Here is a 27,828-nt window from a genome sequence, read left to right as displayed (position 1 = left end):
GTTGGACTCAATGATCTTAAGGGTCTTTTCCAGCCTTAACAATTCTATGATTCTAAGTGAGATTCTATACATAATTTTTACCTCCCAAGCTTTGAAGAAAAAGTGGAAATAATAAAAATTTCTATAAGTTTGGAAATCAGTGCCTCTACTTTCTTAAATGTCTGGTTGTTAATGTAAAGATAAAAAAACCAACCTCATCTGTCTTTCCCTGGGGGATAACAGAACTGAGGAGAAAATGTATCTATTCCCATGTTAGGAATAGCTCAGAAACAGATGCTTTGCAAAAGAATTACTCTAAGAGATTAGAGTTAAATGCACTGTTGCCAGAATTAGAAAGTGATGTTATTAATGGCCTTTCTAAAAGCGTGGTTGTTTAGATTACAAACTCTTGTGATGACTGCTACGTTTCTGAAAAAAATCTTTGAAAAAGATGCCAGACATATGCAGGGGGAAAAGACGGAAACGCTTTAAACCAAAACCCACCCACACTGTGTGTCCTGATTTTATATGTGCATCAGTCAAAAGCAAATGTTTTACCTGAAGGTTTCACCATTCAGGGGGTTTCCTTCATGGGGGCAAATTATGGATTGTGGGAGAGTTTATTTCTAGAAAAGTGGTGAAAACTTGGCTGTTTCACAATACAGATGTAATTTTCTGTTTTAAAAAAGCGTGTTTTCTCATAATACATCAGTTTCATTTTGTGTCTCATTACTTTAGTGATATTGAATAAACGTTTTGTGCTTTGTCCCACTGCCTCTATAAAACATGCAGGAAAGCGTTTCTCTCAAGAACAAAACTCTGTAGCTGAAGCCTTAAAGAGGGTCTGAGTTCCTCTTTGAGCCTGATGGATCCAACTGTAGTCCCAGCTTTGCCCTCCTTGACACTGTAATGTCAGGGATCCCTTCTTTCAAATGTTTTGTACCAGGGTCAGGAAACAGCGTCCGTCCATCCATCCATCCATCCGTCCTTCCTACCTGCTGTGTTTTGTACCTATCAACGCCCTGTTCTCTCGGTCTCGGTTTTTCAGCTGAGCATGATGTTTCTTGTTTCTTCCACAAACTGTTGCATACTGGTTGTTATTAGTTTCAGTCAGCAGCCTGAGAGGCAGCTGTGCTTTGTGTGCGTGACACTTCAAAGAAAATCAGACAATATAAGAATTTTGTTGGCTGAAAAGCCTTATTTTGCAAGTAAATTTGTCTACTGCCGATGTTGTGATAATACTCGTAGGGGACAGTTGATACAGGAAAAAAATTTGCTTTATTCAGTTTTTAAAATAAGAACCTTCACATTTGGCTGCCAGAAGAGTGTCTAAGGAGGGCTTGTTAGAGTGGCCTTTTTATAGGAGAAATAAGTCCTTTGTGGGAATGGCCAGTTCTTGATGGGAGATTCGTTGGAGAAAAACATTTTCAGCTTTGAAATGGAGTATCTGGCCAAAGGAGCGGAGAGGGGGAGCGCATGTTTGCACAGAGCCTGGAGTAGTTCAGTGAACGCTTGCTTGCTTGGGCCAGGAGGGATCTCGCTTTGCTTCACAGGTCAGAGAGACTTTTCCCACCCTTACCAACAGTTTCTAGTAAGGCAAAAAATACCCCACTTGACTCCCTGATAGAAGGATGTTTTTTGCAAAACTGCCAGACACCTCCTTTTTTTTTTTTTTGTTTTTACCGACCAATCTCAGTGAACATTGCAACAACAATAGCAGTAACAGCAATACATTTACTGGTTTGCAGGTCCAATAACTGTACAACTGTTACTGCTTTACAGGGCTCCCCCCCCCCCCCCCCCTTTTTTTTTTTTAAGGAACAGTGCTGTGATGTACCTTTTCATCCATCTTCAAATGTTTGCACATCAAACCTCTAGGGACATGGTGAAAACGCTTCCTGATCCTGTTGCCTTCCTCTTTCCTAATACTGCCTCTGCACACCCCTTGAAATTCTTTCTCTCGCCCTGCAGTTTGCTGGTTGGAGCTCCTCGGGAAAAGGCCTTTCCGTCCCAACAAGCCAACAGGACAGGAGGGTTGTACAGCTGTGACATCGCATCTCCAAGTACACGCTGCACACGTGTCATATTTGATGAGAAGAGTAAGTTCTTCAGCATTTTTGTTTTGGATTGAAACAGTTAACCTGATCTTTCTTACTTGATGTGGTCCTTTCCAAAGGCAGTGTATCAGGCAGTTGCTTCTATGGATTTATATGTAACTTCTTTTGCATCAGAATAAGCTATAGCTTAATTGCTAAGATAGCATGAGATGCTTGAATCTTGGTAGATTTGGATGTTCTTACTCTTTGTAAATTGATGTGATGTGAAGTAATATGCTAGAAGTGTTTAATAAAATAGATGTTGTCAGTGATAAAATGTACAGACACTGCCACCTGCAGACTGTCTCGTGTACTGTATGACGTGCCTGTCCTGGCAGGGACTTTAAAAAAAAAAAAAAAAGAAAAGAAAAAGATAGTTAACTGTTAATATTTGAAGCTGTATTATGATACTCTGCAGCTGACCCGAAGACGGAGAGTAAAGAAGACCAATGGATGGGTGTAACTGTCCAAAGTCAGGGGCCAGGAGGAAATGTGGTGGTAAGTCTAAAGGCCTACTTATAGCATCTTGGGTCCACGGGAAATGTTCTGAAAGGTCTGCGTTTCTGTGCAGCTCTCTGAAAGGAAACTTTCCTATGTTTACTTCTGTGATTTCTTGTAAGTAAGGCCTTAAATGTCTCCCTAGCAAAGTATGATACTAGAGATCGTAAAAGCTTTAAATTATTTTTCTAACTGTGAGTTAGCCTTTCTCTATAAGCTTTGTAACAATTTGTGATGGACAGTTCATTTTCTGGTTGTCCACTTATTTTTTTTGTGATATACACATTGTTTCTTTTAAATACCACTGGCTACAGAAATAGGGAAAAATAGTCCGATAAGGTTGTAAAAATAGCAGGCTATCATCAGCCTGTTTTCCGAGATGATCAGCCTCACGTTAACTTTCATCAGGAACTTGGGCTGAGTTGCTCTTACGAATTAATGTGGCCATTGCACTGCAGTAAGACTACTAGCTATTCTTTGTTTTATACGATACAGAGAGAAAAAGCTTTCAGGAGTTACTGGAGAATGTTATTTTTTTTTAGCTTTTTCTCAGTTAAATAAATCTCTCATGGTGCTGCAGGATACCAGCTACATCATAAAATGGGTGTGCAGTGAGGCTTCCCCGTCTAATGATATTCTTGCAGGTTAATGTCACTGCTTCCAACACTGGAGGCAGGTGGCTTCAGGGTGTGACTCTGGAGTTATTTAAGGCTGTAGAGGCAGTAATAACTTGCTTCAGTCTGCCTCAGAACCCAAAGGGGGAAGAGCAGACGGAAAGAGTCCTGCTCATTGAATAATTAATCATCAACTAATGCTGTCTTGTGTTTTCTGAGAAGGAGCTTTTCTTTGTAAGTGATAAGTGGGAAGTGCACTTATTAGATGAGGTGTGGGCAGCCTGAAGGTCACTGTGCAGGAGGGCAGTACTGCAGTGCCCTAAGTGTGGAGCAGCTGGGTGTTTGCTTAATATTTAAACCTTGATAGGAACCATAGAAAACTATATGTCAGCTGAGAAACCTGGCTTGCTTGTGCTCTTCACACACCTACTACCTTTGGTTCTGCAAAAAACACTGCTGGCAAAGGGGTTTGATTGTTCCACCTCTTTTTACAACCGTTTGGTGGCTACACCACTTAACCCAGTGGCTGTTCATCCATTGTGTTAAATATTTGATTGGAATTCTGTTCCCAGGTGAACAGTCTAAAAGTGCCAGTCCCAGTGACAGTTATCCCTTAAATGGAACATCCAGCCTAGGAAGTAGGAACAACTTCCCTCCCCTTCACTGGAAAAGCTTTCAGCCCCTGCTTTGTGGCAGTTTTCTGGAAGGGGTGAGCTCTGAATAGTCTCGGGTAGATGGTAGTTGAACCAGCTTCTCACGTCCTGCACAAGTGTGTAAGTCATTGAACTCTGACAGCTGTGGGGAAACACAGCCACTTTGTTCTGTATAAGAGAGCGGGAGGTTCTCTCCTCACCTCTTGAAAGAGAGGGATTAGGTATCGGGGAAGGCTTTAGGGCTAAAACCCCTAAATCCTACAGAGAAGAGAGATGTAACCATGCGGCCTTCCTTGACCGTGAAGCTGATTGCTCTGACTTGTATCCATTGCTGCCCAACTTTTCTCATACGTTGCCTATAGGGAACAGTGGACTCTCTCTGCATTGCAACATGGATGTGTCTACAAGGTGACTTACTTGTGGCATCGCTAGCATGAAGTATTGCTAAAGGAGACCAGCCTTCTTTGATGACTTGCATACAATATACAGAAAGCATCACTTATTATTTCTTCTATCTTGCAGACATGTGCCCATCGCTATGAGAAAAGGCAGTATGTAAACACAGTGCAGGAAACCCGGGATATCGTTGGAAGGTGCTATGTGCTGAGCCAGGATCTCACTATTAAGGATGATATGGATAATGGAGTATGGAGTTTTTGTGATGGTCGTTTAAGAGGCCATGAGAAGTTTGGTTCCTGTCAGCAAGGTGTTGCTGCTACTTTTACTAGAGACTATCATTATATTGTGTTTGGTGCCCCAGGCACTTACAATTGGAAAGGTACGACCTGGCTTCCTTCCTGCCTACCCTTCCCGTTTCCTCTGAGATTGCTCACCAGGCTTCCATCCCAAGTTTCCTCCCCCCCCCCCGGGAGGGAGGGCATAAAAGGGATCTAATGATTTTACCCTGTTTTCACAAAATGCTATTTTCCTGTATCAAAAGTATTCACCGAAGTTCCGTTAAATATCTTTGAGGGAGTACTTACAAGTGGATAATAGAACTTTGCACATATGTACAGCAAAATTTTCCCTTATTAGTCTTAGTCTTACGGTGGGATTGAGTGCTTGCTTCGAGACTTCCATACTGCGACAAATTACTAAATTATTTTAAAGTTATTTGATCAATCTTTTTTCCTGCGTTTGAGCAAATGTTGGATAGCTGCACCGAGATCTTTGTTCACCCTGCAGTATTCTCCACTTTATTCTTTGTGAAGTCTGGGGAGAGTAGTACTTCCCAAAGTAAATACTGGAGGATTGCGGGAAGATAACTGAACAGAGCAGTACTACATGTATTCATATCTAAATCCGTGGATGTCCACGTAAAATCCCACGGATAATCTGTCTGACTAAGAGCCAAGTACTCTATATCACCTAGGAGATATTCCAAAACTTAAGGGAAAAGACCTATACATTTTCTGTTAGTTTATATTGAGAAGCATCTAAACGGCCAGCTTGGTCTCTTTTTCGTCGTGATTTTTTCCCGTTGCACTTCATTCCGCCAGCAGCTGTAAATACTTCCCTCTTTAGAACATCTGAGCCTTGAACCATTACATTTTTTCCCCTCGTACACCTGTGCCTGCTATATGAACCATGCCAAATCTTTGAGTTAAGCTCCAGCACAAGGTGTACTTCGGTGAAAACTTAATCTTCCACGCATCTGTCAACAAAATCTGACTAAGCTGAAACAGCATATTGAGTTCAGACACTGTTTTACTTTAATTGCAGAGAGGCACTATGACAGTATGTGAGCCATAGGAGTACTCTCTTGTATCACATGTTTCTGCTTGCCAAAATGTTAAATATGCCTGTTGATAAAAGGGACGCATACATTTAATTGAACAATAGCTCTTTTCCCTTTAAATAATGTTTTCTAAATATATCACCAGTGTTTGTCATAGATGAGCAGTAAATGTTTTGGGTTTGTATTCCTGCATACTTACCTCCCTTTTAAGAGAGACTTTATGAGGTTAAGAACTGTGGGATGAGGGTGGTTCCTGACCAAGTCGGTCCCATGTTTTTGTTGAGAATTTTCTTAGTATCCCATGTTTTCCAGATGACTGCATGGCCTCTCCGTAGCGCAGCGTGAGAGTCTGGCAGACAGATAGAACTTAGGAATTCATTGCCTTTTGAAAACGCCTTCACCCCGTGCGTTATTCTGTGGCCCATTTAAACAGCAGTCACTATCTCATTCATTGTAATTAACGTTAGTTGGGAACCATTTATCTGTTATTTTTGTCCCTTACCATTCATTTGCTTTTATTTTATCATTTCATTTCTTCAGGGGTGGTTCGTGCAGAGCAAAAGAATCAGACATTTTATGATCTGGGTATCTTTGATGATGGGCCTTACGAAGTTGGTGATGAGAGCCGCCAAGATAAGAATCTAGTTCCTGTTCCAGCTAACAGTTACTTAGGTAGGATTAAGTACATACGGTAAATCTCTTCAGGCTTCTTAAACGTTTGTGACCCCAGCCTGGTGCAGTGGTGTGAAATGGGAGCAGAAGATACTTCATTTGTGGACCCTGTAGCATGTTAACAATTTTGGATAATTCACATCTCCCTCCACATTTATGGGCCAGTTTTAAGTGTAAGATGATGCTCTGCTGAGGTACCTAGAAGAGCTGCTAATGTAATGAGAGATTTAAGACCTGTGTGAGTATGGTAAGTATGGTGTAGGGATCTGTAGTCCTTAGTCACAAGGTCTCTGCCACGTGGTATCAGAAGGTTTATCAAAATTTGAGTTTCTGGACGTAACTGTTAAGACTGCAGTTTCTCTCTCCTGGTAGGTGAGTGCAATTTTTTTATTCGTCAAGTTTTTAAAACTCCAGTGGCCTTTTGACGGGCCTTTAAAATACCATAATATGAGTAGTGTTAATACTTTAAGTGCGTGTGTTGCAGGAGATGAGTCTCTTGCACTTTGTGCATGCACAAAAGCAAAAATACGTCCTTAGGCCAGCGGATGTTACTGTACCCCAGTGAGGTACGCTGGTGCAGAGAAAAGGCTATGCTGCATTTTTTGGAAAGGCCTCAACTGTAAAGTGTAAAGAACCTTTCTGTTCTAGCGCAGATTTCTGTGGTGTATTGATCCACTGCTTTTGGCATGTGCAACAAATACAGTTTTGGTAACTTGAAACTGGAATTTCTGTCGAATGGTCAAAGCTGAACAGATGGGAAGGGCATTGCTGATACAAAAAGTAAAAGCAAGTCAAGAGAAGAGCCAACTTCAGAGCTGCATATCTGTTAGAAGAAATAGAACATAAACTTCTGTTCAATATCAGCAGTAATTACTGGGTGTAAAAAAAAAAAAAAGAAAAAAAAAGAGCTTACGTTAGAAGGACAAGCTGATGGCCTCTTCTGGTGAAATAAGAACTGGTAAGGTGAGGAATGCTGTGGAGCGTCTTTTGCTGTGACCAGAGCAATACTGACTTTTTGCAGTTTGATAACAAATGCATTTATCTCCTAAATGTAAATGCTGCCTTTGATTTGTCACAATCAAACCCACTTCCAGGCAAGCCTGCTGTTCACTGGCATTGCTCTTCCCTCTGTTCAGCCAGTAAATAAACACGGTTATGGCTGCTTTGCTTAACCACTATCTTTTTTTTCTCTTCAATCTTTCACTGGTGTTTGCAGGTCTTCTATTTTTGACAGCTGTATCTGATACTCATCCAGATCAGTTTGTATACAAAACGTTGCCTCCCAGCACACAGGTGGACAAATTGGTGGATGTAATGATGAATAGCTACTTAGGTTTGTGACCACTTGAGGTGGCAGCATCTGGTCAGACATAATCCCCAGACCTTTGACATGATCCTCTCCCCTCCATCCCCCCCATCTCAAATACATTGCAAGTAAAAGCATGTAAAAACAGGGGTTCAGATGGAAGAGTCGCTTGGAACATAACACGGCTTCAGGGAGACCCTGATTTGTCATGCATTGCTCCAGACCCCCTCATCCCTCCCCCAGAGGGGACTCCCTGACTGTTCTGAAACTGTCTCATCGTGAATTGCTGTAATTGAGAATTTTCATAGTGGTGGTGAAGTGTTTCGGAAGGGAGATTTCTGTCTGCTGGCTACTATCTTTCTTCCTTGCAATGTGCGTCATTTTCTACTTTGGCCTTTATTGGATATGTTGGTATATGCAATATATTTTTTGAACTCGGTTTTTGATGTTTTTTTAAAATGCATTGACTTTTATAAAGAATACGTACGACTAAATTCATGTGCACATGTCCTTTAGGGCTGCATTAAATCAAAATTGCCAGTTTCACCATTACTGTGTCAGGTGATTCTCAAATACCGTATGCATCATCCCCGTACAATACCGCGCTTGTGCAGTACGCGTCGCATGTTTGCAACAGAATGACACTGACTTGTGCTTAGGAAGTTTTATAATGATTTTGCCGGAGGTGAAATGCTTGAGCTATATTCAAGTGGTAAGGCGCAGTCATTTCTAAGCTGGTACGTTTAAAAATGATCTTGTATTTGGTGTCTGTGAAAAGTAGATCTGAGCGAGCAATGAAATAATGCATTTTGTGGGGGAAATACCTAAATGTCATGTATGGAGGAGTGTAGACTTGTAACCGTGCATTCAGCAGTCCAAATAGAAAAGGAGAATTCCCAGTATATCATATTCTGTTTTAGATGAAACTTCTATTCAATATACCACTTTAATATAGCAGGGGAATTTATTTTTCCTATTAACAATACAAGGCGTTCGTTTGTTTGTTTATATTTTATTTCTTTCTCTGTTAAAGGTTTCTCTTTGGACTCTGGTAAAGGAATTGTCTCCCAGGATGAGATGACTTTCGTGTCTGGTGCCCCAAGAGCCAACCACAGCGGAGCAGTTGTTTTACTGAAAAAAGAGAAGAACCAGCGAGCACTTTCGCTCGAGCACATGTTTGACGGAGAAGGGCTGGCCTCTTCTTTTGGCTATGATGTTGCTGTTGTGGATCTCAACAGCGACGGGTATGGCCTTGGTTAACTCCTGCTGCCTCTGTAATGAAGGCTGGCAATCTGGTTTAATTCTGCTTCGGTTTTTCACGTTAGAAATACAAGGAATGGCAAATCCCATCTTCCATGTGTTGCTGGAGGAAACGGCAGCCATCTCGGAGAACCAGTCAGGACGCAGTCTACATGTCTAATTATAGAAAAAGTTTATTTAAATTTAAACAGTTAGTGTAAACAAAGAAGAAACAAATCTCACAGGGAAGTGCTTGAGTCCCCGTCCCTGGAGATATTTAAAAGACGGGTAGATGCAGTGCTTAGGGCCGTGGTTTAGTGGTGGACTTGGCAGCGCTAGGCCAACGCTTGGACTCGATGATCTTAAAGGTCCTTTCCAACCGAAACGATTCCATGCTGCTATACCCAAAGCGGCCCTAGAAGATGCTTGTATGTCACAAAGGAACTCTAATCGGCTTGTCGTATCAGTGCAGCTGTTGGTGCTCAACCAGTTCAATGTGCTTTTTAGTCTTTGTTCAGCAGCTCTTTGGCTAGCTGACCTTGAGACCACAGGCTGATCAGTCGCTTTTCACAGTTCTTCTGTAAAAGCGCTGCTTTTTTTTCTTTAATTCTAAGGTGGCAAGACATCGTCGTTGGAGCCCCGCAGTATTTTGACAGAAGCGGAGATATTGGTGGCGCTGTGTACATCTACATTAACCAGCAAGGCAAATGGGAAGGAGTCAAACCTATTCGCTTAAATGGAACCACTGACTCCATGTTTGGTCTCGCAGTTGAAAATGTTGGGGACATTAATCAGGACGGGTATCCGGGTGAGTGAAAGACGATTACAATAGAAATGTATGTGACTGTTTTTGCAATGCCGGAGTTGGAACATCTTATCCTGACCACGACTGCAAGCTGCAGAAAGAGTAAGAATGATTTTAGATGTTGCAACTTATTTTCAACAGATATCGCAGTAGGGGCTCCATATGATGGTTTTGGCAAAGTATACATTTATCATGGATCCAAGGATGGAATAAATACAAAACCAGCACAGGTAATGAAATAACCTTTCCTCTATCTAATTAGTCTTGCACAGAATTAAAGGAATGATAGGTCTATCCATCTTCTCCCTCTCCATTACTATTAGTGGGGTGGTGGGTATGCAAAAAAGTCACAGGACCCTTCAAAGATTGCACTGCTGACCAGAAGGATTAGGAATTCTTAATTTTAATACACATTTTTCTTTCTGGGGCCGTCCTTTGGTACCAATAATGTGTAGAGAAGGAAAAAGGCATGTAGATGTCTTAAGTTTTGGGTTTTTGAAAGAAATTTGGGGTTTTGAAGATAATTAGTTTCTTAATTTTCTTTTTCACTACTACTACTTCACTTTCTTTTTTCATAAAAAATGTTTATGCCTTTTTCTTTTTTTCTTGAGGACCACTGTGTTCAGTCTGCAAGGTGAGAATGGAACTTGATGACACTTCCTAGAATACTGTTAGAATATTTTCTCCAGTACTTTTTCAGTTTCAAGTGCCTATACTACATAAATACTAGAAGTGTTGCCTAGCTTATCTTTATTTCTATGTACAACAGTCCTTTCTGGTACTCACTGCTATTGCAAAGTAACTTCTTGGAAGAAAAGCAAATCATCTTGGCACTTCAGCGTCATTTACCTGAACACAGAGGTCCTGCTTCCTTGTATCTCTTTTCCGCCCCCCTGCCCTGGCCATAAGACAATGATGTTCACTTGTTACTTATTTCACTTTTACAGCTTTTAAGTGTCTGAATTCCCTCAATCTGTTTGCTCTTCAGATTCTTGATGGTGAAAAAACAGGCACCAATTTCTTTGGTTACTCTATTGCTGGAAACATGGACCTGGACAAAAATTCCTACCCTGACATTGCCGTTGGTTCCCTTTCAGATTCTGTATCTGTGTTCAGGTATTACACACAGAACCGTAACTGGTTACACCAAGGTTTTGGTTTTAGTTTTTTAAAAACAAACTACTTAGAAGTAACAAAAAGCTGTTTGGCCTGGAGTGTATTTCTCCTTCTAGAAGTTGGAAATTTTCGAGGGGGGGGTGTCCATAAATTGGTTTGTTACTTGATCCCCCTCTTCTCATTGAGAAGCTGCCTTACCATCACCACAGGGTAGGAGGGTGACCGTGGACAGTTCTGGGAGAGCTGGCGTCTGTAGTGTGCCTGCACCCTAGCTTTGCCCTGTGCTAACTTACTTGGATGCCCATGTCCTTTGATGGAATTAAGGGCGAGAAGTAATTCTTTTGCCTTAAGAAAGGAGAAGTTAACTGATACGTTTGCTAGAGCTTTTGTTTGCCGCTGTTGTATAAATCTAATCCTGCTTTATTGAAGATAGAACAAAACCAAAGCAAACCCCTCTTTTGTAGCTGAGGATCCAAAAGCAGGGAGGCATACGGCCTTGCTGAGGCTGCAGCAGGGTCCATGAATCAGCTGTGAGGAAGCCCTGCAGATAGGATCCTTTGGGATTTCTGTAGCACATGCCTTAATTAGGGATGAGGTCACGGTCTTTTACAGAGCTCTGCTTTTTTCCCAGTTTAATGTACTGTTAAGTTAGATCACTAGTGATGAGCAGGAAGAGGACTGTCCCCTCAGCAGAGCTGTGAATGCTGCATCAAGTTCAGGTCTTTGGTGGTTGCTGTCAGATCCCAGAGGAGGAGGAGCAGAAACTCCAAAACTGGTTATCTCAATTTTGGGGATGAAAACAACTCTACCTTTCAGGCAGAATGACCCTTCCTACAATTTTTTGATGATCCCATCTCGAAGGTGTATAGTATCTGTGTACATAATGGGAATGTTCTTAAATACACTGAAACAGCACCCAACAAAAGCAACTCGTGTTGCTTGTGGAAGAGAACCGAGCAGGTGGAATGGAAGTTGGTTAGATTATTAAGTGTTCTGCTTACTCAAAAGGAGCTTTAATCATTTCCTGATAAGGGCAGTACACAAACTTTTACAAAGGTGAGAATGGAAAACCTTTATGGTGGCAAACAGTGAAAGGCGTGGCCCAGTTGAAAAGAAATGTGCTAGAAAAGGAGGAGGTGGCTTACTGGCCATTTTCAGCAACCCTTAGATGCACTGACGAGAGCGGGATCAGCTCGTTCATTTGTTCATGTGAACTGTCTTTTCTTGTCCCTTCCAAAAAGGAGGAGAAAGGAAAAGTTGCCAGGGTGAATGATGGTTGCAGCCTATGTGCAGAGGAGTCAGGAAACGCAAACATCGTTTCCCACAGCCACCCAGGCTCCACGTTAAAGCTGTTGTGAACATTAATCTGAATGACCTTCAGTACCTACAGTTGTTCGCAGGGGCTGAATTACCACTGGGGTGGGAACCATCACTGTGAATTTTCTGGTTTTTGTATGTGTATAAAATGACAACCACAACATCACATTAATGTACCCTGCTCCCCCGTCAGGCATTTAAAATATAAATGTAGTCATTTTTTGTGACTTGCTTTGCTTAGCTTTAAGTAGTTTTGTTTCTAACCATTATCAAAGGCAAATTCTATGTTTCTTGGGGTGTCTTTGTTGCAAATTAGTGCAGGCATGGGGAGGGTGTTGGGATTCACATGAATTATTTAATTAATCTTAACGGAAACTTTTCCTTCTTTTTTCACCCTGTCTTTTCATTCTCCATTCCCCCCCCCAAATGAAGATCTCGGCCTGTGGTAAGCATTAGAAGCAGCATTACAGTACAGCCTGACAGAATTGATCTAAAGAAAAAGAACCCTGAGGACCCTAGTGAAATATGGTAAATTTAAAAAAAATATTATTATATCAGAAGCCTTGGTGTTTTGAGTTTTCTGTTGTCAAAATTCGTTCAGTCAGTGATGATGTTAAAGTGAGGGGATGTGACAGCCATGCAGGTTAAGCAAATGTGTCTACACGTGATCATTCTGACTTCCCGAATTTGCTATGGGTACGGTGCTAAAGACAAGGTGTGGAATATGTTCTGTTCATAATGTCCATTTTTGAAAATGAATGTCCCTTTGCCGCTTAAGACTTAGAAGTATCTTAACTTGAACAGCTTTCTCGTGAGATGTAAGAGCAAATACCAGAAAATATTTTTTCGAACTGCTTATTAACCATGTTTTCTTGCTTTGTAGTTGAGTTTAGTAAGCAGCAAATTACTGTTCTAGCATGAAAACCACAGTCATAAGATTGACACTATCAGTCAATGGACTATTAAAACTTGTCAGTCTGTTGGACCATGCCTTATTAAAGTTAATATTGATTTCTTGGCACTTTTACAGGATGGATGTGAACGCATGTTTTCAATATACTGCAAACCCCAGTTATTTAAATCCAAGAATAAGTAAGTTTTGAAGATAAATATTTTTGATCTGTTTGTCACATGGTTTGTTTTTTGTTTTTTCTTTAGAGTGTATCATGGAAGAACAGTATTCAAATTGACTCGTCTCAGACTGAGACTGTCAAATTTAAAATGTGACTCAATGCTAAGGTCAATCAGGTATTGCACTGTCTGTATTCAGAGTAACACGTATTCAGAGTCATCCTGGTGCGTTAGGAGGTTGGTTCTGTGGATGACAGACTGAACTGAAGCTTTCTAAGCAATATAACTGCCAGTAAGCAAATGGCTGCTATACAGACTAAAAACATTTTGCCTCTCTAGGTTACTGCTGCTTTAGAAAATAGTTTTAAAAGCCTGTTTTATGTATCATTAGTAAGCATTATTTCTTATTGGAGACTTGCCCTATAACACAGTGTTTTGTGTTCATGAAAATGGTTTTGTGGAAATCAGTAACTGAAATAAAAATCTTTGTATTAATAGGAGCCTGGAGGACTGTGCCATAAACATAGTTAAAAATGTAAAGCATTAGTTTCTCACGTCTCCTATTTTTTCTCGTGACAATGCTGCTGTTACTACACCTCAGAAAACTATGCAGGATTTTGAGAGGAAATGAGAAGAATTTTAAGCCCAAACCTCCTTCATCTCACGTGTTGTTGAGTTTTTCAGTTACTTGTAAAATCCACAGGATGTGCTTGAATAAGGTCCTAGTCCTCCAACAGGTCAAGCGCTTCCAGCTCTCAGGGGCAGCTCCCGTGTGCCCGTCTGCGTGTTCCCGAGGCTTGGCACGCTGGGTGCTGTTCCCAGCCTTGCAACATTGAATTAGCTCCATGAACACAGAGATGATTAAAAGATGCACAGAGTTCAGATCGATCAAAACATGCCTCAGCATACAACTAGAAAGCTCTAGTCACACTTTTGCTTTCAGTGTTAACAGTGTACCTTGACCTCAAAATCCTGCTGGCTGCTTAGGTGCTATTTGGGACAAAACAGAAATCAAGGCCAGCCGAGTCAGAGTATTTACAAAGTTTTGCATCTCAGCCCTCTACTGGCTCCACCGCAGCAATTACAGCTCCTCCAGCCAGCTCTGCGTGCTGGTGAAGTAATGGGGTACCTTTGGAATAAAAGGATTGGGTTTAGAAGTTTCCTTTGGATACGCGCACAGGGTACCTGGCCCTCAGCTGGAGAGGGACAAAACTGACAGATGGAGAAATTTTTGTAAATAACTGGAAACAGTTTGTGAAGCCCAGCACTGGCTGAAACAGTCTTCTAGAATAATATTGTAAGATCATACCTGGAGAAATTAGAGTTCTTTTTAATAAGGCAAGGGTTCTTTTTTATAGTGACCTACTTTATTTCTTCATATAGAGATCAACTATACATTTGAAGCAGAAAACGAGAGGAGGCAGTTAGGCCTGCCGTCTAGGGTACGGTTTAGAGACCACCTGTCTGATCAGTTCACTGCAAGTACAACCCTAAGGGGGCAGAACTCAAAAGAATGTGTGACAACCAAGCTTGTACTGCAGGTAAGGCAGAGTATTTTTATTTGATTTAGATCCATTTAAAACAAAAGCATGCTCTTTTTTTCCAGCCTCATGGTACCTTTGTATATAACTGAAAAGTCACATGCAATATAAAGCTTCAAAACTAGAAAACAACCATAGTTAAGTAGTGCCTTGCTATTCCCTGCACACACGCCGCTTCCTCCTGTTGCCTTTCTTACAAAGTATGAAAGTATGCAGCATGCTGTGGAGCTCAATAGAGCTGAACTAATTTAGAACAATAGAGCTGTTTCCAACAGAAGTAATTGTTACAGAATTTAACGGTGTGACTGGCTAGGAAAAGAATTTTAACCCACGGGTTTTGGAGGGGATGAATGAGCAGGAGAAGAGAGCTTGGTATGTGCTCTCTGACTTGGCTGCTACGCTGGCCCTTAGAGGTGGCATGGCTCCAAGAGCTGAACAGATTCTCTGTCTGTGGCTCAGCAGTAATGAGCCAGCCTCCAAGGTTGCTTTTGACCACAGCAAATTAAAGAGCTTGAACTTACGCAATAGGGAGAAAGTGTGTTATTTTACTGTTGTAGTGTGACTTTCACTTGCCTGAGTTACCGTCTGTTGTTCTTAGGAATCCTTAACGGTGAGAGAAATCATCAGATTGGGAAGCCAGGAAAAAAAAAAAAACAGACAGTAGGGCTAGGCTCCTTGTGTTCTTGCACATTTTTAGGAAATGCTGGGTTTCTATCCAGTGAATAGTTCTAATACTGCAAAATGTAGCAAAAAAGATTTTGCTTTATTACTTGTTCTAAAATGTATATCAAAAGCTAGTCTTTGTGTTGTTTTTTTCTTCTCTGTGCTAACTATGCCATTAAAAATATTTTAACAGGAAAAAATCAAAGATAAGCTACGCCCCATTCCAGTATCGGTCAGCGTTAAAATTGCTGGCCTGGAGTCTAGCTCACCGTCCACAAGAAAAGAGAGAGCACTTCCGGATCTTATACCAATTCTAGATTCAAAAGAATCTGAAACAAAGACCACAAAAGTAAGCCTTTGATATCACATTTTCCCATAAATCTGCACTTTGATAAATCACTGAATTTTAAAGACTGTACAAAGCTAAATCATGACCCAAGAAAATAACTGGGGTAGCACTGGACCTGTAAGTACTGGCTTATGTTTTGTATTTTGTTCTGAACTTGTTACAAAATGTTATGAATTAGATTCCGTGTTGCTTTTGCAACAAAAGCGAAGCTGGTATAGCTGCTAGGTTTTTTTTCTCTCCCCAACAAATATAGGAGGAAATGTACTTTCAATTAAAAATGGAAATCCATCGTCTCCTGCTGTGAACACTTGCCCCACATCACAAAATAATGTATGGTCTAATGCTTCCGTGGTTAGGATGCTGTAACATCATTAGAGCTCTGCAGCAGTGACGTAAAAGAGAGGGAGTATCTCGGGCAAAAGATCTCATTTCCTCAACGCTTATTGAACAATCAGACTTAAGGATGTTTTTCCTCGTTAGAAGTGTACCTGTCACTTAGAATTATCTAACTCTGTCTTTTAGTCACATTTAAAGTTCTAAATTATCAGCATCAAGGGCTATGTCTCACAAAGCAAAAACTCTCCTGACAGGCAAGGAGTAAGAGTCAGGTTAAAATCTTACTCTGTCCAGGAAGGTGTCTCTGAGTTCCCTGTCGATGCTCTATGCAGTGCACATCAGAAATCTTGTTTTAAGCTAGTATCATGTGGCATGCAGTAAAAGTGCTTTGGTTTTATTTAGGTGGAGTTCTTGAAAGAAGGATGTGGAGAAGACAATGAATGTCACAGCAATCTGAAACTTCAGTACCGGTTTTGCACTAGAGAAGGAAATGAAGACAGGTTTACTTATTTACCGATGTAAGCCTTGATAATGCATTGCTAAAATTCAAATTATTAACAAGTGCTTAAAAGAACTTCTAGGAGAGGGTTTTGGGAGATAGAGCAGCTTTGTTCCGTTAGCCTGGCAAACACAGCCCTGTGGAGTAGTGCTGATCTGCCCGGGTGAGGAAGGCGGAGGAGTGGGCTTGAGCTTTGGAAGAGGAGAGGTGGTACAGAGTCACATGGACACAAAGTGGCCACAGCTGCTGGGGTGTGGGCTAAAAGCTAGGAAAAAAATTTCTAACCTCTGGAGAAATGAGATTCAAAACCAGCCTTGCAGTAGTTTATTCTGTATGCTACCATTAAGTATTTTTGAGATGAAATTTGACTGCGAATATGCCAACATGATATACTGCATTCTAGCAGCCTAAGACAAGCAGTTACAGAGAAGCGAACAGTCATTTCACTGTAACGCACACCTAACGCTCGGCTGCAGCCCTCCTCCCTGGAGGGCCAGTGGAATCAGAACGGAGGTGTAAAACAAACAAAAGGAAGTATGTTTCCTTACCGTCAAGTCACCTTTAGCAGTGAGTGCCACAGTCTGACTCAGAAGCCAAAAGCATGTATACAAGAAAAAAGGAGGTCAGTAGATTTATTTGGAGGAAATTAATCAGGATTAAACATTAGCCAGATGCAAGTGCTGGTGTAGGAATACTATAAACTCTTGGTTACTTCAGGGGTGTATTAGTCTTATATCCTGTTAACTGCTGGCCGCTGTCAGAGAGGAAATACTGGTCTGGGAGAAAAAACTGACCATTCGCGTGTTTATGGTCACAGCGATTCTTCCCTAATACAGGGAATTATATTTGGGTAAACCATAGTAAGAAGCAAACTTTTACACGCATTTGTTTTCCTAATGCACGCAACCCTGTATACTCTGTTTCTGTAGTGAAAATGGCATGCCAGTGCTTGTTCTGAAAGATCAGAAGGATATTGCCCTGGAAATAACAGTGACAAACAATCCATCTGATGCAAAAAATCCACAAAAGGATGGTGAAGATGCATATGAAGCTAAACTAATTGCAACTTTTCCAGACAGTCTGACGTATTCTGCATTCAGGGAGATGAGGGGTTATCCTGTAAGTATTTTTAAGATAAAAGATATTAAAATTTTTAAGTATTTTCAGCATATTTTTACTTTTAAATGTATTCTGTTTAATCAGGAAAAACAGCTAACCTGTGGTGCTAACCAAAATGGTTCTCAAGCAGAGTGTGAACTTGGAAACCCTTTCAAAAGAAATTCCAATGTAAGTTGCACCTATTTTACTCAAGTTATAAAATCTGATTCCTGACTGCAATTGTCCAAAGCTTCTGTGTGTCATAACTGGAAATTTGATTTGGATCTGTTTTTTTTAACTCTAGAACTTGACGGTGTATTCCTGTAATACTGCATATATTAATATATTTTGGAAAATGTTTACATATTTCATGGATGTTCTTTCTTGTCTAGGTAACCTTTTATCTGATCTTGAGTACCACTAAAGTTAATGTTGATACAACAGACTTGGACATTAATCTGAAGTTGGAAACGTAAGTTTGCTTTGTGCATGCACTATGTTTTTATATACAGTTGTAAACATTTTGAATTAATTTGTTCAATTCACAAAAGCAATTTAATACCAAAGTGAAAACGGCTAAATTTGAAAAACAGACAGCATTGTTTCCTTTTCATTGTAGAACAAGCACTCAAGTTAATTCGACTCCAATTACAGCTAGTGCTAAAGTGGTTCTTGAATTGCTGTTATCGCTCACTGGGTAAGTGTTGATAGCATAACAAATAGGGGGGCTGGGGAGGCCAGTTTTGCTGCAGATGTCATTAAAATCTGATTATTCTTCTTCCCCACCCCCACCTGAACAGAGTTGCTAAGCCTTCTCAGGTATATTTTGGAGGTAACATCGTTGGTGAGAGTGCTATGAAATCTGAAGATGATATTGGAAACCTCATAGAGTATGAATTCAGAGTGAGTAATTCAGATTAATGCCAACAGCTGCTTTTAATCAGATGAACAGCTTCTCTCTTTATGCATATGAATACTTGGAAAAGTTGCTGGATTTAAAATTGGCTTTTCTTGTCCCAAAATCCTGACTTCCTGATCAGAACATGCAGTCTCACTGCAGGCTAGAGCTTCTTTAGGCCTTGTACGATCATGTTTTGAGGAGGTGGCCTGAGGCTGGCTGTACACTTGTTTTGCAGAGCAGTCCATGCACATTCAGTCATACAGCATAAAATCCCTGCAGGTAGAGAACAAAACTTAAACCCAGAACCCTAACTGTGGCGTGCCCAGCTGTTAGCTGATGCACACGGACAGCGCGTATGTGTACTTACTGCATGCAGGATTGAGCAGGCACAAGACGACACTGCGGGAGCCGCATTGAATGTGTGGGTCTATTTCAGTCTTTGGTCTTCTGCCTAATTAATAAATCAAGGAGAAGGAAGGCTAAGGGAGACAATTTTTGTTCTGTAAAATCTTGGTTTATCAGCAAGAGCGTCGCTTTTTCTACATCATTAATGCAAGCCCTGCTGTCTTTGTACATAGTAGTTTGTCAGGATTAAAGTCCACCTCTGTCAATCCTTTACTTCCTTCTGTACCTGCATGCATGTATTAAAGTAGAAGCAGATCTGTTTTAGAACTTGCTATCATGAACAGTAACACTAAGACAGCAAAAATTAGGTTGGGAAACAACTTCCAGACTTACGAGAGCAAGAGCTGGTTATCTTTCTGTGTCAGAGTTCCTCATAAACTTGCAATTTGCCTTAGTTATGTAACTGAATGATTTGTTAACTGTAAATTGGAGGAGTTGTTTCACATGAAGATAGATTTCTAAAAATCAACACCTTAAAGTTCATGTTAGGAAATTTTAATCCTTATATGTTTAAACTCTGTATTTACTTGCTATCCAAGTGTGCTAGTTTCAGTATATGCTTTGTCTTTATAATCTTTCTGTCTTTCATCTGTTTTTACATTTCCTGTTACTGCATGCTTAAAACTTGCCCAAATCAATAACACTTTCGATGGAGAAGAAAATCCCTTTAAAAAGTATTTCACAGTTTAACAAATTTGTTTTAACAGGTAACTAACTTGGGCAGACCACTGAAAACATTTGGTACCGCTTCCCTGGACATCCAATGGCCGAAAGAAATTAGTAATGGCAAATGGCTGCTTTATTTGATGAAAATCGATTCCAAAGGCTTGGAAAAAGTCTCCTGTCAACCCAAGAATGAAATCAATAGCTTGCGTGTTGCGGTATGTTACTGTCTTCTGTTCATGAATTAGTACAACATGAAAGCGCCGCAGCACGTGATAGCAGGGCATAAGAGCTTGCCTCCAGAAGGATTTTTTTTTTTTTTGTCTTAAGCATCTCACGAGCACAATACATGAACAATGTATCCAGGGTTAAGCTTATTAGGAGACTTCATAACAGCTACTGGGGATAACACGCTAAAGGGTAGATGCTATGTCGTGGTGACTGTTTTTGCAACGGGCACTGTTGTCATAGGCTCTTACAGGAGGAAATTGCTGTTTGCTTTAACACATTTCATCAGCATTATTGATATCTGATTGAGTTCTTACACAGAAAAACAATAAACATCTCCCCAGCCTGGGGGAATTCCATGTAATATTTCAAAGAGAAAGGGCTTGCGTTTGAATTTACTTAATTACAACAAACATGGTAAAAACAATTCGCAAGCAAGAGTTTCATAGCCCTTCATTGTGCCTATTTAGGGAGATTTTTTCCTAAACCCTGAGCCTTCATTTTCGTATAATCTTAAGATCATTTGGGACGAGTTTTAATTTTCACCATTAAAACTGCATGCACATAAACCCATTCTTGTCAGATCACTACATTATTTAATGAAACTTTCAGTGAGTGTAATTAGTATACAGTTAAAAAAATGCATCTACTGACCTTAGCACACTTACTCTTTTAGCATAGTAACATTAATACCCTTTATATAGAACAAAAATGGGAGGTAGTCAGCTGATCTTTCTTTAGGTAATCTCAAATTCTAGTGATTGTCCTGACTCTACTGTTAGCCATAAATGTAGATAAGTAGGGATATATAATGATGTCACTCACGTGGTGATCTTGGAACACCTCGTTTATCTGCTTGTATGGGTTCAGAATTAAGAGCTACTTAGGATAAACTACTAAAACTCTTCTTACTTTTTTTTTTTTTTTAGGAATCTCATAACTCAAGAAGGAAACGTGAGGTTGCAGAGAAGCAGATTACAGACAGCACTTCTTCATTTTCTTTATTCTCAGAAAGAAAATACAAGACCTTGGTAAGCATATTGCACCAACCATAGCCTTGTCAGATACCTCCCCCTGCACTCGTAAGAGGGCTTTTTTGAGTTTGGCAGGGTGAAAGAAGGTTCTCTTTGCTTTGCTTTTATCTTAAATCCAAGCACCGATGCTTTTAAAATGTGACCATTTAGATTATCTACTGATGAGAGAGAAATAGGAAAGAATTTCTGCATAGTTATCTACGTTAAAATAAACAGGTAATAGTATCTTCATTGTGTTTTCCTGTTGCTGTCAGTACAAACAGATTTTGGTTCTTGCACATAAATATGATGCATATAATCCAATTTTTAAGGGGAGGTTTAAACAATTTGTGAGGATGTGTTTTTATTTACATGTAGACATTTGTAATTGCAGGACTGCAACGTGAATGCACATTGTGTGGACATAAAATGTCCCCTGAAGGGCTTAGACAGCAAGGCATCTATTGTGCTGCGATCCAGACTGTGGAACAGTACTTTCTTAGAAGTAAGTCCTCTTACCTGCCATTTTTGGAAGGTCAGAGTTCTTTCCTGTTCTGTGTCTAATGTCCATATTTTTTTTTGGAACAGGAATACTCCAAAATGAACTACCTGGACATTCTTGTTAGGGCTTCAATCAGTGTTCCTGCTGCCGCTAAGAATGTTAAACTCACAAATGAAGTTGCTCAGGTAGGTTCAACATTTAATACTAACCATATGTTATGGTTGTGATGTTTCCAGCTTGCCTCAGACTGACACCTCCCAAAAAAAAAAAACCAAAACAAACCCACATTTTAAAACAAAAGTAGCTAAAAGTTTAGCTTTTTAATTGAGTTATTGATAACTGAATGATTGATTGTTTTTATCTTTTAATGGGGCTGGAAAAATTCACTATCATATTGAAATTATACCAATAGGAACTTTTTCTTCAAAAACATTTTGTAGGTGAGAGAGGGTGAAGACATCTTGTTAGAGAAGAGACAAGACTGTATAAATTGCAGCTTTGTATTAAACGTGGATGCTTTTGAAATGCTCTTTCCACCTTCACATGTTTTCTCTCCTTTAGGTGCGTGTTACTGTCTTTCCTGCAAAACCAGTAGCACTTTATACAGGAGTACCTTGGTGGATCATCTTGGTGGCTATTTTTGCTGGAATACTGATGCTTGCTCTGTTGGTATTTTTACTATGGAAGGTGAGTTTTTATTCATTTGGTTATTTTACATTTCCTGTTCTACAACTGCCAAGACAGCAAACTAATGAAGCAAGTGATTAAGTATTTTCGTTTGTATTTGGGACTCAAAATAGAGCAAAACTGCCCAAACCATACATTACCTTTATCAGTTTCTTGGTTTTGCAACATTTGGAATGAAAATGGTTACACGGGAAGACTTGTTATGAAACTTTTCTGTTTCCACATCCTCAAAAGGAAGTATTTTGAGCTTTGGGCAAAACTTGAGACAAATGTTCAGAGACAACAGTTACTTTGATATGGATGGATAAAGCTAATTGTGGCTTCTGCAGTGAGGTGTTATACCTCATGTGAACTACCTACAAATGTTTTGACAGGTCTTTGTTCTCATAACATTAGAAATACCATTAAACTGATAGTAGATGAAAATAACCAAAAGGTACAGAAATAATCCATAGCCAAGTGTGTTGGTGAATGTCTGTAGTATTGTCTTTTTATCTTAGAAACCCCAAAGGAGTAAATAAGTGTGTATAACTAAAGGTTAACAATTTGCAAGAAAATCAAGTACCTATTTTTCTACCTACCTTTGGCATTTTTACAGCTAATTGTGGTTCCAGGTATAGCAGGGCAGTTTTTTTATTCTTAGTTTTTACAGGCATAGGCAGCTAGTATTTGCTGTTATGGAATAGCAGAAGGTCATTAAGAAAAATGAGGTGAAGAAGAATATTCATCTGTTAGTTACTTTCTTCTGGAGAAACTGCAGCAATTAGCTTTGCTGAGGAGCTACTATTTGCTGCAGGTTACTTCTCACACGATAGTTCTGACTTTCCTATTTTCTAATAAATGCCCAGCACCTGCTGCAATTTTTCCCGATGAATTAATACTCTGGGTGGGCTGTTCTATATATATATATATAACTACCAGTGTGTTACTGCACATGAAAATACACACGTTTTCACACACGCACACACAGTGTAAAATGCTGCTTTTGATGACAAACACTGTGTCATCTTATGAAGGACAAACATGGTACTTCAAAGACAGTTACATGACTGGTTGAAGACAAATGCTTGTGTTGTACAGGCCAAAGCAGTACTCATTTTTGTTCTACCCTATGTTTTTGTCTATCCTGTGCACTAGTCCACAAACAGGTTTCTGTATAGACTTCTTTCTGCTCTTCACAGCCAGCTTTAGTTGCTGTGGACATACTTTATAATAGCTTTTCTTAAAAAAACCCAAAAGCAGATGCATTACAAATGTATGAAAATGCCTCTAAAATATTCTTTACCTTGGGTTATTCTATTATTTTACAGGTTGAGTTAAGCAATGAAGTTCTCAGATCTAGAAACAGATGAGTTCTTGTGATTTGGGGGGTGTGTGTGTGTGGTGTGAAGGGATAGTGGGAAGATAGTTCAGAGTTAATTTAAGTCAGTTTTAATAGATTTGACTTCTTCCAGTCCACAAAAATTGACTAAATACCTTGCTTCCTTGTAGTGTGGTTTCTTCAAGAGAAATAAGAAAGATCATTACGATGCCACATATCACAAGGCTGAGATCCATGCTCAGCCATCTGATAAAGAGAGGCTTACTTCTGATGCATAGTATTGATCTACTTCTGTAATTGGTAATTGGTGATATTTTTTAATTTTTAGCTATGGCACTTGCTATGGTTGCGGTGGCTAACTATGAAGCTTTTACTGTATATGTTCTATTAACTTCTAGATTTCAAACTATCATACTTGCTTGCTCATTCTGTTGGTAAATGTTCAGCTTTTGGTGCACATGAACAAAGACAGGTGTTTACCTTTGTCTAAAAAGCTTCTTGCTTATTTCTTTAGAAAACATCTTGATCAGTTGCAATGGTTTTTAGTCTTTTTTTTTTAAATTTATATTTTAACAGTACAAGTAAGTTTTTAAGCTTGAGAGATGGTAGTCAACACTGCAGAGTGAAGATTTAAAGCTAAGACTATGTGGACGATAGATAAACTTGCTTTACTAACCTTTAGTGCATGCTAAAAGATACATGTTGCTTGTAATGAAAGGGGTTTTCATAATGAGAATTTAATTGCTGTGGAAACATCTGTTTTCCTGCAATTCTAAGGTATACTTTTCTAGGAACACACTTTCCTCTGCTGAAGCTACTAGATGCATGATGATTTATGCTTCTAGCAACCTTTATTCAACTTAAGATATTACATGCATGTACATTATTTTAATAAGTGATGCTTGGGATCAGGGAGTGGGGAGGAATTCTTAACTAAAATATGTCAAAACAATGTTTAATGAAATCTTAACTAAGAGATGGCTAAAGATTTGGTCTACGCCTGGATGTAATTTTTTTTTAATTTCAGTTCCATGTAGGTTCTAACATTATTTTTTAAAAAACCTAACCAACCAAAACCAAAAAACCCACCACCCCAAATACTATGAAAAAAACCTTGCCACTTTCATCTTTTTTTTTTTTCCTAGCAGTATCTAGTGACAGCTGGATGGCACAATGTCTCTTAACCTTAATCTTGACATCAGTGACCCATAAGCATGTAAAGTTGAGTGTCTGCCAGTCATCATCTTTGTAACATCATGGCCATAACTCCATTTTGTTTTGAAAATTAATTTCAGTCCATTCGTCAATAGTTAAAATCAGTTTTCTACAGTGGCTTTCAGTAAAAAATTGCAGGGCACAAATAAGCTGTACCAGATTTCATCTGGGGAAACTTATGTTGTGGCACATTACAAAACTTCTAAGTTACGTCTGTTTTTTATCCTGTGGCAAACCAAGCAAGACTCATGTTCTCATACTGCATACGTGTAATTAGTTCAGCTGACTGTAGTCCAGATGGTGCCTTGAAAAACAAGGCCCTAGTCTAACTTTTCTTGAAGGCCCTGGAAATCGTTCTGTAGGTTTTCAAAGGTAAATCGTGTCACCGTACAGAAAGATATTGCAGTACATACCAACCTCGATTCAGAAGAAGCAAGCTTTCCTGAACTGCATCTACTTCTTTGTGTAGCATTAAATTCTCTCGTTATGTGAATGAAGAGCTTTATAACAAGACTTAGAAGACTTGTAAAAGAAATTGAGAAAGTTAGTGGAGGGAATATTTTTAAGGTGTTAGATTACCGGATTGTCAGACTGTGCCATTTGTCTTCAACTGCTGCTGGAACAAGTAATCTAGACCTGCTGGCTCACACTTTCATAGCTATATACACTACATTTTTGGCCTATATATTTTTGTTTTCAATTTTCTTACCTGTTATGTCTGTGCAAAGGAAGAATTTATTGCCTCTGTAATTGTAGTACTTTGGCAGCAACTTAAACCTAAACTGTTGTTTTTCTTCTCTGCCCCAGTGCGGGTTCTTCCAGCGTTCTAGGTACGAAGACACTGTCCCCCGATATCATGCTGTAAGAATTCGGAAAGAAGAACGACAGATCAAAGATGGGAAGTGCAAAGACCTTGAGACAAAACAGTGGTTCACAAAATGGAATGAAAATGAAAGTTACTCTTAGGGAAATTTTTTTTTCTCCACACAGTTCAGATAGAGGTTAAGGTTTTCATTCATGGAATACTGATGGAGTTAGACCTATGAACACTATGGACATTCAACATTCGATTGTAGATATTACTAGTTATATTGACGCTTTTGTTTGCACAGTTAAAATTGCTTCAACAGACTTTATTTGCATTATTTAATTTCCAGACTGCCTCTTTTCCCCTTCAAATCTAACTCATGCTTTAGAAGATACTGTGTTGATTTGGGGTCTTTTCCGCAGAACATGCAAAACCACTGCGGCAGACCTTTTCCTGTGATCCTAACCTTCTTCCTAGGTATGCAAGGAACGCATGGTTACGGTCAAGACAGGTTCTCCGTCCTTCCGTCAATGCGTAGTCCATTATAAACACACAGTGGCCTTAACACACTTTGTTCAAGTATAATCTGAAGACCTGCAAATCTACTTTAGTCATAAACTTTGCCTGCTGCAGTAGTTAGGGCTTGACAAAAAGCATCATCTTAAATTACATGTGCAATAGGTCATGTTGCTCAATTTTTTTTTTTTAAGATCAGATTGTGTGATTCTTGCTCACAACAAATACACATAGGGTTTTTTTAAAAAAGAGGGTGGAATATTAGATGTACTTTTTGTATATATATATTTCAGTCATTTTTGTATTTATTTTTGTTATAAATCATTGTCTTTGACTAACTGTTAGGCCAAAGACTTGACTGAACCTTCAAATCCACTGTGTTTTTGAACTTCAGATTGTGAGACCTGGGGCTTTCACTGCATTTTAATAAATCACTGAAGGTGCCAATGCTTTCTAAAAATGTAAATATTTATTCCAGTGATGTGTATGGGGGCTTTTTTTTTCCCCTGATACTCATAACTCATGTAATAGGAATTATCAGGTCTTGTAACATGATTTGTGTATTACTTCAGACTATTTAACGATTTGGACACCAAGCAGAAGTGTGGTTTTTAGATACACTTTTATACTTACTGCAAGAAGTGAGAGGTTCTCTGGAAACCGCTTTCCAGCTTCATAAGGACTTCCTGTTTGGCAAAAGGTGTTGACTACTGCTACTGTTATATAGCACTTGAAGGAGGCTATAAATGCCTAAATTACCTTAACTATGGGGATCTGAGCTGATCCACATTGAGACTACTGAATTGTCTTGAATACCTGAATGTTCATAAAAGTAGAACCACAATGTTGTGTTTATCAGTGATCTAGTTATTGTAACATAACTGATAAAACTAGTTAGAGTTCCATGTTCTAAAGCGTTGGTACTATTTAAGAACGGAGATTTAGTTCACAATTGTTTATTCCATGTGAAACAAAATTCTGCTCAAAAAGTATGCACGCTAATTGCTAGTAACTTGAACTATGCAAAAACCTCTTGGTACTTTTTCCCCTCATAGGGTAAAAACCTGCTAGGAGGGCAGTTGTCAAGTGTCTTATTTTACTACTAACTTTGAACATACCTTTTTGGAAGGTGTGGTCACCTAAGAAGTATTACAGAAAGTGCATTAATTTAATAGATACTTCCTCCTCCCACTAAATAATCTCAGTATGTTGTGACCCTGATTTTATGAACATTACACATGTATTTAGCTGTTACCCAGTTTTTGAGCTTTCAAAATTCTAGCTTATTTGCTGAAAGGCTGAGCAGCACCAGAAGCCAGGCTTAATCGGAGGCTAAACTTGAAATATTGCCTTGGATTTAAAAGCAGATTGTGGCCCTCACCTAAGAACATGAATGTCTTAGCAGTGTTAAACTGAAAGTTCTTGAAAAATAAGTCATGTCACTGGTATACTTTTATCTCAGACTTTTTTTATACCAGCTAGCAATGCTACATCATTCCATGATTAGAAATTACCTGTGGATATTTGTATAGAAGTGTGAAATAAAGGTTTTTTTAATTAAACGTTGTTTTGGTAATGGTGATTTGTTACCGTAATTAACTGAGGTAGCCATAGCTAAGTTCACTAGAAGAGCAAGCTGAATGTTGCAAGCTTTAACAAATTGTCTCAGTTTCAATATTGCCGTAACTGTCAGTGCCCTCCCCCATGCAAAGGGGCAGCTGAGGCAGCTGTGGGAGATAACACACAATCCCATGCTCGCAGGCTGGCTGCTGCTTGCTGCCGTTTCCAGTGTCGGTAAGAGTCAGGCACGGAGTCTGGCAGAGCAAGCTCTGGCAAAGCACCAACTGTCAGCTCCCGTGGGGCAGAGCTACCCTCTCCCCCCACACTGCCCAGGGTACCTACAATGCAAAGTCTTCTAAAAGCTCCCCTGCCAGGCAGGTGTTTCTGTAACTAGGGGAGATGGATGCATCCCCCAAAAT

At 39.6% G+C, this 27,828-nt stretch overlaps 1 protein-coding gene across 4 annotated transcripts in view; it reads left to right on the top strand.

The window, feature by feature from the left end:
* Positions 1-27,411, top strand: part of ITGA6 (integrin subunit alpha 6) — a 51,071-nt gene extending 23,660 nt beyond the window's left edge. For 3 of the 4 annotated variants that reach the window (XM_082313833.1, XM_082313832.1, XM_082313831.1), the window contains exons 2-26: positions 1,951-2,078; positions 2,494-2,573; positions 4,363-4,618; positions 6,119-6,250; positions 8,590-8,800; positions 9,410-9,603; positions 9,742-9,830; positions 10,589-10,716; positions 12,466-12,561; positions 13,064-13,125; positions 14,488-14,645; positions 15,502-15,657; positions 16,396-16,511; positions 17,422-17,611; positions 17,696-17,779; positions 17,983-18,062; positions 18,210-18,287; positions 18,391-18,493; positions 19,604-19,777; positions 20,717-20,818; positions 21,195-21,305; positions 21,389-21,487; positions 21,864-21,989; positions 23,481-23,610; positions 25,333-25,502. In XM_082313833.1, coding sequence (XP_082169959.1) covers positions 2,529-2,573; positions 4,363-4,618; positions 6,119-6,250; positions 8,590-8,800; positions 9,410-9,603; positions 9,742-9,830; positions 10,589-10,716; positions 12,466-12,561; positions 13,064-13,125; positions 14,488-14,645; positions 15,502-15,657; positions 16,396-16,511; positions 17,422-17,611; positions 17,696-17,779; positions 17,983-18,062; positions 18,210-18,287; positions 18,391-18,493; positions 19,604-19,777; positions 20,717-20,818; positions 21,195-21,305; positions 21,389-21,487; positions 21,864-21,989; positions 23,481-23,588 — 2,898 coding nt within the window. In that variant the 5' untranslated portion in view covers positions 1,951-2,078; positions 2,494-2,528 and the 3' untranslated portion in view covers positions 23,589-23,610; positions 25,333-25,502. Of the gene's footprint in view, positions 1-1,950; positions 2,079-2,493; positions 2,574-4,362; positions 4,619-6,118; positions 6,251-8,589; positions 8,801-9,409; positions 9,604-9,741; positions 9,831-10,588; positions 10,717-12,465; positions 12,562-13,063; positions 13,126-14,487; positions 14,646-15,501; positions 15,658-16,395; positions 16,512-17,421; positions 17,612-17,695; positions 17,780-17,982; positions 18,063-18,209; positions 18,288-18,390; positions 18,494-19,603; positions 19,778-20,716; positions 20,819-21,194; positions 21,306-21,388; positions 21,488-21,863; positions 21,990-23,480; positions 23,611-25,332 lie in introns of all 4 variants that reach the window. The other variant, XM_082313834.1, reaches the window with a different exon arrangement.
* Positions 27,412-27,828: the final 417 nt, after the last annotated feature.

The sequence above is a fragment of the Platalea leucorodia genome, assembly GCF_965183815.1.
Source record: "Platalea leucorodia genome assembly, chromosome: 5".
In the NCBI taxonomy this organism is placed as follows: domain Eukaryota; kingdom Metazoa; phylum Chordata; class Aves; order Pelecaniformes; family Threskiornithidae; genus Platalea; species Platalea leucorodia.
Note: the sequence above shows the minus strand (reverse complement) of the source record. Positions and strands in the feature narration are given on the sequence as shown.